Raw genomic sequence first — 17354 nt, forward strand, 5'->3', positions numbered from 1 at the left:
ACAAGGAGCACTTTGTCAACATGGTGAAATTCTGTCTCTACAAAACATACAAAAATTAGCCAAGCTTGGTTGCCCATGTCTGTGGTCCCAGCTACTCAGGAGGCTGAGGTGGGAGGATTGTCTGGGGCCTGGGAGGGTGGAGGCTGCAGTGAGGTGCGATCACGTCACTACACTTCAGCCTGGGTGACAGAGCAAGGCCCTGTCTCAAGAAGAAAACAAAACAAAAAGACTTTGTACTCACTAGAAATACTAGAATGATTGAATACTTCTTTATGAAAATTGAATTAACATTGTAAGACGTCTATTTGCCAGGCATGGTGGTTCAATGCCTGCAATCCCAGCACTTTGGGAGGAAAAGAGGTTAGGATTGCTTGAGTTCAGGAGTTGCAGACCAGCCTGGGCAAATGGTGAGACCTCACCTCTACACGTTTTTGTTTAGTGTTGAGGCAGAGTCTCGCTCTGTCTCCCAGGCTGAAGTGCAGTGGCAGGATCTAGGCTCACTGCAAACTCCACCTCCTGGATTCAAGTGAATCTCCCGCCCCAGCCTCCCATGTAGCTGGGATTACAGGCGCCTGCCACCATGCCAGGCAAATTTTTGAATTTTTAGTAGAGATGGGGTTTCACTATGTTGGCCAGGCTGGTCTCAATCCTGACCTTAAACGATCCGCTCACCTTGGCCTCAGAAAGTGCTGAGATTACAGGCATGAGCCACCATGCCTAGCCCCAGATTTTTAAAAAATTTAGCCAGGCCAGGTGGCACGTGCCTGTCGTCCCAACTACTTGGGAGGCTGAGGCGGGAGGATCACCTGAGCCCAGGGTAGTTGAGGCTGCAGTGAGCTGAGATTTTGCCACTGCACTCCAGTCTGAGTGACAGACCAAGACCCTGTCTCAAAACAAAACAAAACAAAACATGTATTTGAGAACCTGGGTTTCAGGACAGTTTTTTCAATTCTGGGTTTCAGTGGCTGTCACAAAAATATGGGAGGTGAACAGAAGATAGACTCAAATAGCTGGCCTTACTAAATTATCATACTCATTGTTAAATTCCATCCATCAAATATGCAAAGGTTTCTGGTAAAATCCAGCTAGTATATTTCTATCTTCCCAGTTGTCAGTCAGTTCCTCTTTCTAACCAATGTGGAGGTGCTGCATGATTATATTTTACATGAGCGCTCACACCCACGGACTTCTATTATTTAAAACTGGACAAATTTTAAAATAGATTGTTCTGCTATTAGATTATTCTGTTGTCTAGGTTTTTGTTTTTTGTTTTATGTTTTTGTTTTTCATGTGTAGGTATAAGGGCTTATCGGTCAGCTATGTTATTGACCACTAAATCAAGTGTCATGAAAATATTTTCAAACTTCTATTCAAAAATATGCACTTTCCTTAGCATGAGTTTTCATTGAAAGATAATTACCTTCTCATTTTGTCATTGAAATGACATCTTTACCTGAAGGACACACAGGAAGTATATTTATATTTTCAATCTTTTCATGGTACGCCTAAAATGGAGAGCTTTTCAGTTCAAAGTCAGCAAACTGGATTGTAAGAAGGAGGGAGGGAGAGTTAGGAAGAAAGAGAGGGAGAACTCAGGACAGGTGGGTTCAGTACTTTGTCATTCTGTGACTCATTCTATGTGGCCAGAAAATTTCCACCCACTCCCCTTACCAAGTATCTTAAAGTTTCTATTTATGTTTAAGTTTCTATTATGCAGCTATCTAAACTTTACAAAATCAACCCCACTGCCTTCTGCAACATCTCATGTACACGCTGGGCTTCTTTCCTGCGCTGATTAGACGGGGGGTGAGCCCATGAGTGAGGGGTAAGGGTGAACCTACCTCTGCACGCTGATTTGTATCCGGAATGCTTTTTTTGAAAAAACCCTTCCTGAGTAGCTATTCCATCTGTGGTTGCATTTCCACCATTTCCTCATAACATTGTTTTTCTTTAAAAAGGCATTTGCTGTTGGCAATATATCTTGTCTGCTATATCTACCTTTTAGTGGGACATGAAAAAAAATGAAAGAAGTGGTTTGTGTATTTCCTTGAGGTCAGGAGTTCGAGACTAGCCTGCTCAACATGGGGAAGCCCCGTCTCCACGAAAAATACAAAACTTAGCTGGGTGTGTTGGCGGGTGGCTGTAATACCAGTTAGCTGGGAGGCTGAGGCAGGAGAATTGCTTGAACGTGGGAGGCGGAAGTTGCAGTGAGCAGAGATGACGCCACTGCACTCCAGCCTGGGTGACAGAGTGAGGGTCTTTCTCAAAAAAGAAAAAAATTTAAGAAAAACACCTAAAAATTTGGTCCCCTGTGTTAGTACAACAAAGTTTTCTTGAAGTATAGATCAGCTCTTAGAAAATCTAAAAGAGTTATTAATTTTTACTTCTGAAATATATTTCACATCTAAACTGAAGCTTTCTTTTCTTTTCTTTTTTCTGAGACAGGGTCTCGCTCTGTCATCCAGGTTACAGTGCAGCGGTATGGTCTTGGCTCATTGCCACCTTGACCAACAGGGTTCAAGGGATTCTCCTGCCTCTGCCTCCTGAGTAGTTAGGACTACCACCTACTGTGCTAACTTTTTTGTGTGTGCCACCACAACTGGCTTTTTTATTTTTGTATAGACAAGGTCTATGAAAATTCCATCATTGGATAAAACTCTTAGAAATCTAATATTTCACTGGGGATTTCACTCCATGATTACATTGCATGTCACAGAAATAACCAAACTTCCTTGTCAATTGCTAATTACAATAAACTATCATCAGATTTTTTTTTTTTAATATAAGTAGAGGCTCTCTTTCTGTCACCCAGGTTAGAGTGCAGTGGCACAATCATAGCTCACGGCAGTCTTGAATTCCTGGGTTCAAGTGATGCTTCCTCCTCAGCCTCCCGATTAACTGGGACTTTAAGTGCATGTAACCATGCCTAGCTAATGTTTTTATGTTTTATTTTATTTTATTATTTTTATTTATTTATTTATTTTGAGATGGAGTCTCGCTCTGTCGCCCAGGCTAGAGTGCAGTGGGGCATCTCGGCTCACTGCCAGCTCTGCCTCCCGGGTCCACGCCATTCTCCTGCCTCAGTCTCCCGAGTAGCTGGGACTACAGCTGTCCGCCACCACGCATGGCTAAGTTTTTGTATTTTTTTTAGTAGAGACGGGGTTTCACCGTGTTAGCCAGGATGGTCTCAGTCTCCTGACCTCCTGATCCTCCCTCCTCGGCCTCCCAAAGTGCTGCGATTACAGGCATGGGCCACCGCACCCGGCCATGTTTTTATTTTTTATGCAGACAGGATCTTGCTATGTTGCCCAGGCTGGTCTGAAGCTGTCCTCCCAAAGTTCTTTCCAAAGTTCTAGGATTACAGGTGTGAACCTCCATGTCAGGTCTGAACTTCAATCATATTTTTAAGAATGGCTATTCAAAGTCTCTGTCATCCACAGTGTTGTCCTTCCCTAAAAACGTTTCCAATCAGATTCATGGTAAAGACGTTACCAAGTACTCTTAGGACAAGTTTCTGATAACTTCAAGATCAAAGGACTAGGCTTGCTCGGTGGCTCACGCCTGTAATCCGAACATTTTGGGAGGCCGAGGCATGTGGATCACTTGAGGTCTTGAGGTCCGGAGTTCAAGACCAGCCTGGCCAACATGGTGAAACCCCGTCTCTACAAAAAAAAAAAAAAAAAAAAAAAAGACTTAGCTGGGCATGGTGGCAGGTGCCTGTAATCCAGCTACTCAGGAGGCTGAGGCAGGAGAATCGCTTGAACCTGGAAGGCAGAGGTTGCAGTGAGCCGAGATCATGCCACTGCACTCCAGCCTGGGTGATACAGTGAGACTCAGTCTCACAAAAAAAAAAAAAAAAAAAAAAAAAAAATCAAAGGACTAAATAAAATTTTTTTCAGAACACAAGTGAAAAAATATGAATTTGTGAAACAACTAATCAAGATCAGACAGAACAAAAATTAACGACATGAAGTTAAGTAATCAGTGAAAATCTGTGCTTAAAACAGAAAGCTTAAACAGTGCTTAAATCAGTGTTTAAAACAGAGAGCTATGACCTAAAGAATAATTACAGAATTGAACACTGAAGAAACCACCACCCGGATCAAGAAATGGACTATGACCAGGATCTCCCCACCCCACCCCATACCTTCCCTGTTCATAATTCCCATTTCTTTGTCACCAAAGGAAACTGAGTTTTGGGTTTGTTTGTTGGTTTTTGTTTGTTTATTTACAGACAGAGTCTCGTTCTCCCACCCAGGCTGGAGTGTGGTGGCAGGATTGTAATTCACTCACACTCTGGCTCAAGTGAGCCTCCCAACTCAGCCTCGCAAGTAGCTGGGAGTACAGGCATGTACCACCACACAAAGCTAATGTTTAAATTTTTTCTAGAGATAGAGTCTCCCTATGTTGATCAGGCTGGTTGCAAACCCCTGGGCTCAAGCAATCTTTCTTACCTTGGCCTCCCAAAGTGCTGAGCTTACAGGTATGAGTCACTGCACCTAGTCTCCCTGAATTTTTGGATACTCATTTCCTCTTCATAGTTTTATCCCTCATATAGTTTAGTTTTGCCTAATTTCAGCTTTATATACATAAAAGATATGTTGGATCCTATGTATTCTTTTGTGATTTGCATCTTTTGTCCAGCTTTATGTCTGTGAGATTCATTTAATCTGTTGCATATTACAACTGGTTATTTCCATTGCTGTATACGATTCCAATCATGAAACAATTGACTTTTTATCTTCTCTCTTTTTGTTTTTTTGAGACAGAGTCTCCCTCTGTCACCCAGGCTGGAGTGCAGTGGCACGATCTCGACTCACTGCAACCTCTGCCTCCCAGGTTCAAGAGATTCTCCTGCCTCAGCCTCCTGAGTAGCTGGGATTACAGGTGTGCGCCACCACACCTAGCTAATTTTTGTATTTTTAGTAGTGATGGGGTTTCACCATGTTGGTCAGGCTGGTCTCGAACTCCTGACCTCATGATCTGCCCGCCTCGGCCTCCCAAAGTGCTGGGATTACAGGCATGAGCCACCGTGCCCTGCGACATTTTATCTTTTCTGTTGTCAATCAACATTTGGGGCTGTTTCAATGTCTGGCTATTTAAACAATGCCACTTTGTACACGTTTGGTGCTTTCCTCCTGGACATGTGCCAAGTTTCTCCAGGACACTTACCCAGGACAGAATTGCTGTCTCGTGGGATGTGCACAGCTCAACATTCAGAACGCTGCTCCTATTGGTTCCTCCACTTCCTGCCAGCTCCCCAGGGATGGACTTTTAAATCTTGGCCAGTCTGGGATCTGGGACACCACCCCACCCAGTGTGGTCTCTTCTACATTGGTAGACACCTTTTCACACACGTTTATTGATATTTCTTCTTTTTCTGTTTTTCTTTTTCTTCCTGAGACAGGGTACCCCTATGTCACCTGGGCTGCAATACAGTGGCTCAAACATGGCTCACTGCAGCCTCAATCTCCTGGGCTCAAGTGATTCTCCCACCTCACCCTCCAGAATAGCCAAGACGAAAGGTGTGCACCACCACACCTGAGTAATTTTTTAATTTTTTGTAAAGACAGGGTCTCTCCATGTTGCCCAGCCTGGCCTCAAAGGATCCTCCAGCCTCATCCTCCCCAAGTGCTAGGATTACAGGCCTGAGTTAGGAAACCAGGGCGAATTGTAGCTGAGGATTGCTTAAGGTCATCATAAGAAGAGCATTGAAAGAAACTTCCCACTACACAGCTATCAGAACGGCTGAAATACAAAATATGACAACACCAGATGCTGGCAAGTATGCTGAAAAAGTCACTCAGCTTGCTGGTGGACACGTAATGGTACAGCCAATCTGCAAAACGAGCTGGTAGTTTCTCCAAAAACTACACATGCAACCAACATACAGCCCTGGCCATTTATCCAAGACGAATGAAAACACATGTTCACTCAAAAACCTACCCATGAATGCTCATAGCAGCTTTATTTATAAAAGCCAAAACTGAAAGCTGCTCAAGCTTCCTTCAGCAGGTGGTTGGTTAAACACACTGTGGTGCTTCCATCCCGTGAAATAGTGCTCAGCACTACGGAGGAGCCAGCTGCTGGCACACGCTTGGATGAAGCTCCAGGAAGTTACGTTAAGTGAAAAAAACGCCCTTCCCAAGAGATCACACATTGTTTGTTTGCATTGATGTAACTTAGTTGAAATGACAAAATATTAGAGACACAGGATGCATAGCAGATTGCCAGGGATTAGGGACAGGGGAAGAGGTGGAGGAAAGAGGTGACCTGGTTATAAAAGTGACCCTGTGGGGTTGGAGCTCTTCAGTATCTCAACTATGGTGCCGTTACACACAAACCTACTTGGGTGATAAAACTGTATACACACTCCCACACACATGCACACGAGTACAGGTAACACTGGGGAAATCTGAATAATAACTGGGGATTACGTCATTGAGGGAAACTAAGCAAAGTGCACAAGGCATTTGTCCTTCCTTCCTTCCTTCTTTCTTTCTTTCCTTCTTTCTTTTTTTTTAATTGAGACAGAGCCACGCTCTGTAGCCCAGGCTGGAGTGCAGTGGCATGATATCGGCTCACTGCAACCTCTGCCTCCCGAGTTCAAGTGATTTTCCTGCTTCAGCCTCCTGAGTAGCGGGGAATTACAGGCTCGTGCCACCACACCCGCCTAATTTTTGTATTTTTAGTAGAGACAGGGTTTCACCATGTTGGTCAGGCTGGTCTCAGACTCCTGACCTCGCAATCCACCCGCCTCGTCCCAATGTGCTAGGATTACAGGTGTGAGCCACCACGCTTGGCCAAGGCCATTCTTTTATTATTTTTCTTCCTTTCTTTTTCTTTTTGTGAGATGTTTTCTCACTCAGTCACCCAGGTTGGAGCGCGGTGGTGCAATCTCGCTTCACTGCAACCTCTGCAGCCCAGGCTTAAACCAACCTTCCACCTCTGCCTCAGGAGTAGCTGGTACCACAGGCGCACGCCACAATGCCTGGCTAATTCTTTGTATTTTTTTATATAGTTGGGATTCTGCCATATTGCCCAGGCTGGTCTTGAACTCCTGAGCTCAGGTGATCCACCCACCTCGGCCTCCCAAAGTGCTGGGGTTACAGGCTTGAGCCACCATGCACAGCCTGCTTGTATTATTTCTTACTATTACATGTGAATCTACAGTTTGTCAAAAATTCCAAAAGGAAACTCGGGCCGGGCAGGGTGGCTCAGGCCTGTGATCTCAGCACTTTGGGAGGCCGAGGTGGGCAGATCACAACATCGGGAGTTTGAGACCAGCCTGGCCAACATTGCGAAACCCCGTTTCTACTAAAAATACAAAAATTAGCCAGGCATGGTGGTGCCCGCCTGTAATCCCAGCTACTCAGGAGGCTGAGGCAGGAGAATCACTTGAACCCAAGAGCCGAAGGTTGCAGTGAGCTGAGATCATGCCACTGCACTCCCGCCTGGGCAACTGAGCGAGACTCAGTGTCAAAAAAACAACAACAAAAACAAATACGAAACTCGGCTGGGTGCGGTGGCCATTGTCTGTAATCCCATCCATTTGGGAGGCTGAGGTGGGCACATCACATGAGGCCAGGAGTTTGAGACCAGCCTGGACAGCATGGTAAAACCCCATCTCTACTAAAAATACAAAAATTAGCTGGGCATGGTGGCGGGAACCTGTAATCCCAGCTACTTGCGAGGCTGAGGCGTGAGACTCACTTGGACCTGGGAGGTGGAGATTGCAGTGAGCCAAGATTGCGCCACTGCACTCCAGCCTTGGCAACAGAGTGAGACTCCATCTAAAACAAAGTAAATAAAAATTTAAAAAATTTAAAAGAAATTAGCCGGGCGTGGTGGTGCACACCTGTAACCCCACCTACTCGGGAGGCTGAGGTGGGAAAATCGTTTGAATCTGGGAGGCAGAGTGTGCGGAAGATGGGGCCACTGCACTCCAGCCAGGGCGAGAGAGTGAGACACCGTCTCAAAAAAAAAAAAAAAAACCGAACAAAATACAAAACAAAACAAAACAAAACCTCAGGATGGCTGGGAAAGCTCCTGACTGGCTTTGCCTTTGGAGTGAATCAATCCATCAATTAAGGGCGTGCCTGTTAGTGAGTCTCCTCTGACCTTTAGCCAAGAATGTTCCGAACTCAGCAAGATGAAGCAGGAGGTAGAGGGAACTAAGAGGGCAACAAGCAGGAGACAGGAAGGGCCCATGAGGGTGACATCTTCCCTGAGAGCCCCAGGACAACCAGCAGGAAGTCAGGCGGGTGCAGGCAGGAGGACCCAGGAAAGCTCGGCCTGAGGGAGGCCCTAGGCGTGGTGGGGAGTGGGGTAGGGCAGGCAGAGGCTGGGCAGCAGGGAGGTCCCCTGGATTCTGGGGGCCAAGCTGGGGCTTGAGGTAAACAGGCCTGAGTGGAGAAGGGGCTGCTGTGGTTGGGCTGGGGTGGGTGGAGCTGGAGGAGCCTTTTCTTCTTGGACCAAATTTTGAATTGTGCTACATAACATGGTACATCAGAGTTACCTCCTTCACCATTTTCAAGTGTTCAGTACACACACATTGTTGTGCAGCTGATTTCCAGAACGTTCTCATCCTGCAACCCTGAAGTTCTGTCCCTATTAAACTCCAACTCTAACCCTAACCCGAACCCTACCCTAACCCTAATCCATTGCCCCCTCCCCCAGTCCCAGGTAACCGCCATTCCATTTCTGTCTCTATGAATTTGACTCCTCTAGGGACCTCAGAGAAGTGTGTTCATGTGCATTTGCCCTTTTTGTTATTGTTTTTAAGAATCTTATTTTACAGGAGACAGTATTTGTCTTTCTGTGACTTTCATATTTCACTAGGTGTAATGTCCTAACCATTCATTCACGTTGTAACAGAGTCTTCTCCAGGGCCTCCTTCAAGGCTGCATGATATTTCGTTGGGTGGATGACCCCATTTGGTTTCTTCTACCTTTTGGGTATATATATATGCACATATATAACCCAGGCTGGCCTGGAACTCATGAGCTCAAACAATTCTCTGACTTGGCCTCCCAAAGACTGGGATTACAGGTGTGACCCACCACGCCCAGCCATCCTTTTGGTTATTCTGGTTTTCAAATTTTTTCCCAATTTTATTAAGACTGTGATAAACCAGCCAGGCATGCTGGCTCATGGCTGTAATCCCAGCACTTTGGGAGGCCAAGGCGGGCAGATGCCTTGAGGTCAGGAGTTCAAGACCAGCCTGGCCAACATGATGAAACCCTGTCTCTATTAAAAATACAAAAAATTAGCTGGGTGTGGTGGCTTGCACCTGTAGTCCCAGCTACTTGGGAGGCTGAGGCAGGAGCATCACTTGAACCTGGGAGGCAGAGGTTGCAGTGAGCCGAGATCACACCACTGCACTCCAGCTTGGGTGACAGAGTGAAACACTGAAAAAATGTTTTTTGAAAATGAAAAAAAAAAAATACTGTTATAAACCCTTGGATTGAAAAAGTTTATAATGATAACTTCTACAGTGTAAAAAATAAAAAAGTAAAAAGAGTTAAAAAATAAAAATAAATAAATAAAATTATCAATGAACCCTAATCAGAATAAATATAAAGTTGAAAAACACACTAAACAAATCACTATATTATTCAGGAAAACATGCATATGTGGTAAAAAGCAATCAACAGCAAAGTCAAGATTAACCAAAATACAGGATAGTCATTACCTCTGGGGAGAAAGGTGGGAGACTCAAAGGCTTTAAATCTTTTTCTCAAAAAGATTTATCCCTACAGAGTAAATAAGGGTTTATTTTTGTTATTAATCTTTAAACGGAACAGATGGAAAATATTTTTTTGCATGACCACAACAAATGGAAAATATATTAATGAAGTTCAGTCACTCTTCTGTTTTACTCATAATAACAGAAGCCAGAAACCTGGGAGTTACCTTTGACCACTCCCTCACCAACCAAGTCCAATTAATTTTCACTTCTAATCACACCTATAATACCAGCACTTTGAGTGGCGGAGGCGGGCAGATCACTTGAGACCAGGAGTTTGAGACCAGCCTGGCCTTGATGGTGAAACCCCATCTCTACTAAAAATACAAAAATTAGCCAGGCATAGTGGCTCATGCCTGTAATCCCAGCTACTCAAGAGGCTCAGGCAGAACTGCTTGAATCCCGGAAGCGGAAGTTGCTGTGAGCCGGGATCACACCATTGCACTCCAGCCAGGGTAACAGACCAAGACTCAGTCTCAAAAAAAAAAAAAGGATCACTTTCTATTCTTCCCCACCCACAACACCAAACCCTGGCCCCAGCCACTTTGATTCTCACCAGGAACCCAAATCCCTCCCTCTTCCTTAACACCCCCGCTCTAATCCAATCTCCACACAGCAGCCAAAGCCAACACTTTAAACATGATTAACTTTGTCTGTCTTCAACTTGAATCTCCCTCACTACCCTCCTTTTCTATCAGAAGCAACAGAGAGACAAGTAAATTGCCCAAGGCCACACAGCAGGACATGGCAGAGACAGGATTCAGAATCTACTAGTTTTGACAGTCCACATGTCTCATCCACCCACTATCCCATTTTGGGTGATCCCAGAAAAGGGTCAGCCACTGCCCTAACACAGGGTAATCTCAGACAAGGACAGAGGATTTCTCCTCCAATCACCACTTCCCTTCCTTTATCAGTCTAACTCCTAGTTATCCCTAATTCTCAGCTCAAACCACACTTTCTCTCTTTTTTTTTTTTTTTTTTTTTTTTTGAGACAGAGTCTTGCTCTGTCGGCCAAGCTGGAGTGCAGTGGCGCGATCTTGGCTCACTGCAAGCTCCACCTCCGGGTTCACACCATTCTCCTGCCTCAGCCTCCCGAGTAGCTGGGACCACAGGTGCCTACCACCACGCCCGGCTAATTTTTTGTATTTTTAGTAGAGACAGGGTTTCACCGTGTTAGCCAGGATGGTCTCGATCTCCTGACCTTGTGATCCACCCGCCTCGGCCTCCCAAAGTGCTGGGATTACAGGCGTGAACCACTGTGCCCGGCCTTCAAACCACATTTTCTAGGAAAGGCCTTCCTAGGCCCCTTGTCCTATTCCAGCAACTCCCCACAATTTGATGGCCAGCACTTTGTACATCTCTAAAAACATTCCTCTTCCACTAGATTGTGCCCTCCACAAGGGCAGAGGTCTGTTTTGCCCACGATTGTGGCACATGTCACACACCCTTGAGCACTCTGGTTCCTCTCCAAATCCATTTCTCCCGAATGTGGGCCCAGATTGGTGGCTCAAGTCTGGAACCCTAGCAGTGTTGAAGGATCGCTTGAGCCCAAGAGTGCAAGACCAGCATGGGTAACAGAAGGAGATCCTGACTCTACACAAATTTTTGAAAATTAGCTTCACATAATGGAAGATACACGGGAGGCTGATGTGGGAGGATCGCTTGAGCCTAGGAGGTGTGGCGTGAATGCACCACTGCACTCCAACTTGGGTGACAGAGCCAGACCCTGTCTCAAAAAAAAAAAAATAATAATAATAATAAAACAGAAAGAAAAAAAATGATGGCAAGATATCTGAACTGCAGAAATACTTTTTAACTCAGCCTGAGGCTATCAAAACATCTGATCCCCACATGAAAGGCTACAGTTCTGGGCATGCTCAGGGCCCACGGAAAACAGAGTCCGCCCAGGCACCCTCTGCCTGTGCAAGGGAACAGGTGTCACAATCAAGTGCACAAGCTGCTCTGGAAGACCCAGCCCAGGCCTGTCTGGCCGAGGGCACTGGACTCTCCCCCACTGCGTCGTCCAAACATTAGTGCGAGTGCACCCACACAAACACATACACAATCAAACACAACACGTAAGCAATGGGCAGGACTGGCCCGGCCCCACTCAGTGTTGTCACCATTGGCCCCACAGATGCCCACAGCCCTGGAGCTCTGGGCCTAGATTCCTGCCAGCCCCACCTGTCCAGGCCAAGGCCAGATGTTGGAGCAAGGGGGTGCCAGAGCAGCAAAGCCCCCCATGTGCCCCTTTCCCACCGGGCCCAGGCTCCTGGCATCAGAAAGCTGAACCCAGTATCTGGCCCAGGCTGTGTGCTTCCAGCCTCCCCTCCTCTCAACACCAGAACAGAGCCTGGACCCCAGCTCCCAGGAAATACAGAAAAAAAAAATGGTGGATGAACGAGTGACAGTCGAGTGTCTTGTTCCACACAAGACACAGTGAGCAGGGGTTGGGGGAGGGGCTCCTGGCTGCAGGATGCACACTGCACTATACCCAAAATCCCACCCTTCCCTGGGGGACACCTGGTCCCACCCTAAGCTGCCTTTCTCAGGACCCCAGCCCCAGCCCAGCCCAGCCACACCCTGCCACTCCCTTCAGCCAGTGTGGCTTCAGGTCAAGAGGCTGGGCGGGGTCAAGGTGGTAACAAGGGGAGGGGCCAGGACACGGTTTTCCCTGATTTAAACCCAGGCAGCCTGGAGTGCAGCTCATACTCCATACCTGCGATTTCCGCCTCGCCGTTCTGCGACTGCTTCCAGACATGCAGGGGCCCTGGGTGCTGCTCCTGCTGGGCCTGAGGCTACAGCTCTCCCTGGGCATCATCCCAGGTAATGAGGCTCCCCCAGCTGCCCCTACACACACACAGGGCATCCCCTAGCCCAGGCTGCCCTGATCTTTGCTCTCTCCCTGGCCAGTTGAGGAGAAGAACCCGGACTTCTGGAACCGCCAGGCAGCCGAGGCCCTGGGTGCCGCCAAGAAGCTGCAGCCTGCACAGACAGCCGCCAAGAACCTCATCATCTTCCTGGGTGACGGTGAGTGAGCCAGGCCTTCCAGCCCCGCAGCCCTCACAGCCCCGGCGCCCGGACCCTCAGTGGTTCCAGGACAGCCCTGGGGAGCAAGCCTCACACACTTCTGCTCCTTCAGGGATGGGGGTGTCTACGGTGACAGCTGCCAGGATCCTAAAAGGGCAGAAGAAGGACAAACTGGGGCCTGAGACCTTCCTGGCCATGGACCGCTTCCCATACGTGGCTCTGTCCAAGGTAAGTGCTGGGCTACCTTACAGTCCTCCAAGCAGAGAAGGGGAATCCTGGCTATGGAGTGTGGTAGGAGGGAGGGACCCTAAACAGCTGGGGCTCCAGTAAGGAGCTGGAGGCAGTTGGAATCCCAGAAGACAGAGATCAGGGTCTGCTTGTCTGCCCCAGAGAAGAGTTCAGAGTGTCTCTGTCCCCAGACATACAGTGTAGACAAGCATGTGCCAGACAGTGCAGCCACAGCCACGGCCTACCTGTGCGGGGTCAAGGGCAACTTCCAGACCATTGGCTTGAGTGCAGCCGCCCGCTTTAACCAGTGCAACACGACACGCGGCAACGAGGTCATCTCCGTGATGAATCGGGCCAAGAAAGCAGGTGAGCTGGGGCCCGCTGTGGGGTCAGGGCCAGGTGACAGACCTCCATCGCATATCCTGACCTCTATCACCCTCAGGAAAGTCAGTGGGAGTGGTAACCACCACACGGGTGCAGCATGCCTCGCCAGCCGGCGCCTACGCCCACACAGTGAACCGCAACTGGTACTCGGACGCCGACGTGCCTGCCTCGGCCCGCCAGGAGGGGTGCCAGGACATCGCCACGCAGCTCATCTCCAACATGGACATTGACGTGCGACCCCCGGGCCAAGAGCTGGGGCTGGGCAGAGAGTAGCAGGGAGGGGGCACCAGCTCAGACCCAGGCAACCAAAAGCCTTATCTGGGCCAGCAGGGTCTGGAGGTGGGGTTGGGGCCGTAGAAGGCGCAGCCCAGGCTGGGCCATTCCCACAGCCTTGGGGAGGGGAGTCAGGGGCTGTGCATGAGGAGGGGGCGCGGGGCCAGCCAGGCCCCCAAATCCACCTGCCCCATCCTCTGTTCCCAGGTGATCCTAGGTGGAGGCCGAAAGTACATGTTTCCCATGGGGACCCCAGACCCTGAGTACCCAGATGACTACAGCCAAGGTGGGACCAGGCTGGACGGGAAGAATCTGGTGCAGGAATGGCTGGCGAAGCACCAGGTGATGGGGGCTGGTGGGTGTGCTGGGCACAGCACGGGGAGGGCAGAGGTGTGGGGCTGGGGACTGTTAGCTGAGGCCTGGCTCTCTCCCTCCCTGCAGGGTGCCCGGTACGTGTGGAACCGCACTGAGCTCATGCAGGCTTCCCTGGACCCGTCTGTGACCCATCTCATGGGTAATGACCCCCTTCCTGCCCTGGCATCCCTCAGATGGCCTCAGATGGCACCTTCTGAGCCTGTGTGCACATCCGCCAGCACCCTCCCACCCCCAGCCTGCCAGTCACCACAGGACCCCTTGTCCCACAGGTCTCTTTGAGCCTGGAGACATGAAATACGAGATCCACCGAGACTCCACGCTGGACCCCTCCCTGATGGAGATGACAGAGGCTGCCCTGCGCCTGCTGAGCAGGAACCCCCGCGGCTTCTTCCTCTTCGTGGAGGGTGCGTGGTGGCCCCTGGGGAGTGGGGGTTGGGGGTTGGAGCAGGGCAGGCTCAGCATCTCCCCCCTCTGGCCTTCCTGCAGGTGGTCGCATCGACCATGGTCATCATGAAAGCAGGGCTTACCGGGCACTGACTGAGACGATCATGTTCGACGACGCCATTGAGAGGGCGGGCCAGCTCACCAGCGAGGAGGACACGCTGAGCCTCGTCACTGCCGACCACTCCCACGTCTTCTCCTTCGGAGGCTACCCCCTGCGAGGGAGCTCCATCTTCGGTAGGCCTGGGGAGAGTGGCAGGTGCTGCTGCAGCAATTAAGTGGGTGAAATCTGAGCCTCAGTCTCCTCCTCTGTCAAATGGGAGTAATGCTGGCACCAGCCCTGCAGGGTCTCCTGAGGACTAAGCCCCTGACCAGGCAAAACGTGGCGGTGCCTAGCACGTGGGAGACACTCCACAGCTGTGTTCAGCTCAACCACAGGGACCCCTCTCTCTGCAGGGCTGGCCCCTGGCAAGGCCCGGGACAGGAAGGCCTACACGGTCCTCCTATACGGAAACGGTCCGGGCTATGTGCTCAAGGACGGCGCCCGGCCGGATGTTACCGAGAGCGAGAGCGGTGAGTGCCGCGGGGTGGCCCCCTGAGGGGGACCAGGGTGCCAAGGATGGGGGGCTGGCGGGAAGGGGTCACCTCTTGTCTGCCTGGAACTGAACCCTCCTACTGAAACTGAACCCTCCAACCAGGGAGCCCCGAGTATCGGCAGCAGTCAGCAGTGCCCCTGGACGAAGAGACCCACGCAGGCGAGGACGTGGCGGTGTTCGCGCGCGGCCCGCAGGCGCACCTGGTTCACGGCGTGCAGGAGCAGACCTTCATAGCGCACGTCATGGCCTTCGCTGCCTGCCTGGAGCCCTACACCGCCTGCGACCTGGCGCCCCCCGCCGGCACCACCGACGCCGCGCACCCGGGGCCGTCCGTGGTCCCCGCGTTGCTTCCTCTGCTGGCAGGGACCTTGCTGCTGCTGGGGACGGCCACTGCTCCCTGAGTGTCCCGTCCCTGGGGCTCCTGCTTCCCCATCCCGGAGTTCCTCTGCTCCCCACCTCCAGTCGTCCTGCCCGGCATCCACCTGGAGCTGTGACCCCCGGAGTCGCCACACAGACGTCCTGCCATGGAACCTTCCCCTCCCGGTGCACCCTGGGAACTGAGCCCTTGACACCACGCCCTTTGCTTTATCTTGCTCTTCAAATTTTGGCCCCAACTCCAGGGACTGGGGATTTGTGCCTGGCAGCTGCCTGCATTTCAGGAAAAGAGGAGGCTCAGACCATCCAGCCCCCGCCCATATCCTGAGGTGGATCAGGCAGGCTCTCTCCCCGGGGACGTGAGGCACCCAGACCTAGGACCCCCTGCGCCTTTTTTAGCTTCAGTCATGGCAGCACCTGAGGGACACAAGGACTTGGGTGCATCAGGACGCCTGGAGAAGCGTGGCTTCCTGCCACCCTGCAACCCACCCTCCCAGCCAAGGAGGCTGCTGTGGTGGGGCTCCCCAGGGGGGCTTTGACACAGTCCTCTGCTGTCCCTCCACTGGGCTAATTCTACACCCCTGTGCCCCTCCTAGGGGCCCATGAGTCAGACAGGCTTGCCCCAAGTCACAGCCACTCAGATGCTCGACGCCCCCTAAGGTCCATTCCAGCACCCACCTGAGTTCCGAGGAGCACCTGGGAAGCTCTGGGTGCAGGATAGCAGCCCAGAGTCCATGGCCCCGCCTAGGCCATCTGGGTGCTGGGCATGGATTTCTCAGCAAGGAAGACTCATTACCTTCCCTCCCCAGGCCTCCATTCTTCTGGGAAACACAAAGCAATAATAAAAGGAAGTGCTAGACAATGTAATGCCAGTACTACTTCCTAGGATAGAAATCATGAGTGAATGTGGACACAGTGGCTGGAGGGGTGGATAACACAGGCCAGGACGGGCTGCTGAGGAGCAGATGACTGAGCAGGAGACCTGAACAGAGTCGGGGCTTGAGCAAGGTGGCACAGCAGCACAAAGGCCCTGGGGCAGTGTCAGCAGGCTGTCTGGGGGGCCAGGGGCTGGATCAGAGGGTGGGTAGATGGGGGAAAGCTTGAAGGGTCAGGAGGGTGGGGGACATGGGGGACCGTGAAGTCTAGGTAGAGGGGTGTGGTTGGAGGTCTTTGAGGAGGGCTGTGTGTGACCTGCCCTGGCTGGGAAATGAGCACTCTGGCTGCTGCCAGGAGAAGAGTCTGGTCTTTTGGATAGAGGGTGGGGGTGGTGGAGGGTAGAGAGTAGAGGTGAGAGCTGGGGAAGGAGCTGACTCCAGGTGTTTCTGACCTCCCTCCGAAAGCATTCTGGAGCACCCATCCCAATACAGCCATACTTAATATCACACTTGCCCCAAGAGAACATTGAAAAGAATTAAATGAAGGTGAAATCAACCACATTTTCCAGGAAAGTTTACATTATTACAGATTTATTTGTACATTTACAATGGTACAAGGAGTACTTTGTCAACATGGTGAAATTCTGTCTCTACAAAACATACAAAAATTAGCCAAGCTTGGTTGCCCATGTCTGTGGTCCCAGCTACTCAGGAGGCTGAGGTGGGAGGATTGTCTGGGGCCTGGGTGGGTGGAGGCTGCAGTGAGGTGCGATCACGTCACTACACTTCAGCCTGGGTGACAGAGCAAGGCCCTGTCTCAAGAAGAAAACAAAACAAAAAGACTTTGTACTCACTAGAAATACTAGAATGATTGAATACTTCTTTATGAAAATTGAATTAACATTGTAAGACGTCTATTTGCCAGGCATGGTGGTTCAATGCCTGCAATCCCAGCACTTTGGGAGGAAAAGAGGTTAGGATTGCTTGACCTCAGGAGTTGCAGACCATCCGGGGCAAATGGTGAGA

The 17354-nt window shown here is 50.2% G+C and overlaps 1 protein-coding gene across 1 annotated transcript; it reads left to right on the forward strand.

The window, feature by feature from the left end:
* The first annotated feature begins 8886 nt into the window (after positions 1 to 8886).
* LOC117979481 (alkaline phosphatase, germ cell type) lies at positions 8887 to 16313 on the forward strand. Its single transcript, XM_034955365.2, has 11 exons — positions 8887 to 12577; positions 12665 to 12781; positions 12894 to 13009; positions 13201 to 13375; positions 13452 to 13624; positions 13874 to 14008; positions 14108 to 14180; positions 14311 to 14445; positions 14528 to 14719; positions 14939 to 15055; positions 15181 to 16313. The coding sequence occupies exons 1-11, from the start codon at positions 12511 to 12513 to the stop codon at positions 15477 to 15479; spliced, it is 1599 nt and encodes a 532-aa protein (XP_034811256.2). The 5' UTR covers positions 8887 to 12510; the 3' UTR covers positions 15480 to 16313.
* Positions 16314 to 17354: the final 1041 nt, after the last annotated feature.

This window comes from Pan paniscus, chromosome 13, assembly GCF_029289425.2.
Source record: "Pan paniscus chromosome 13, NHGRI_mPanPan1-v2.0_pri, whole genome shotgun sequence".
Classification (NCBI taxonomy): domain Eukaryota; kingdom Metazoa; phylum Chordata; class Mammalia; order Primates; family Hominidae; genus Pan; species Pan paniscus.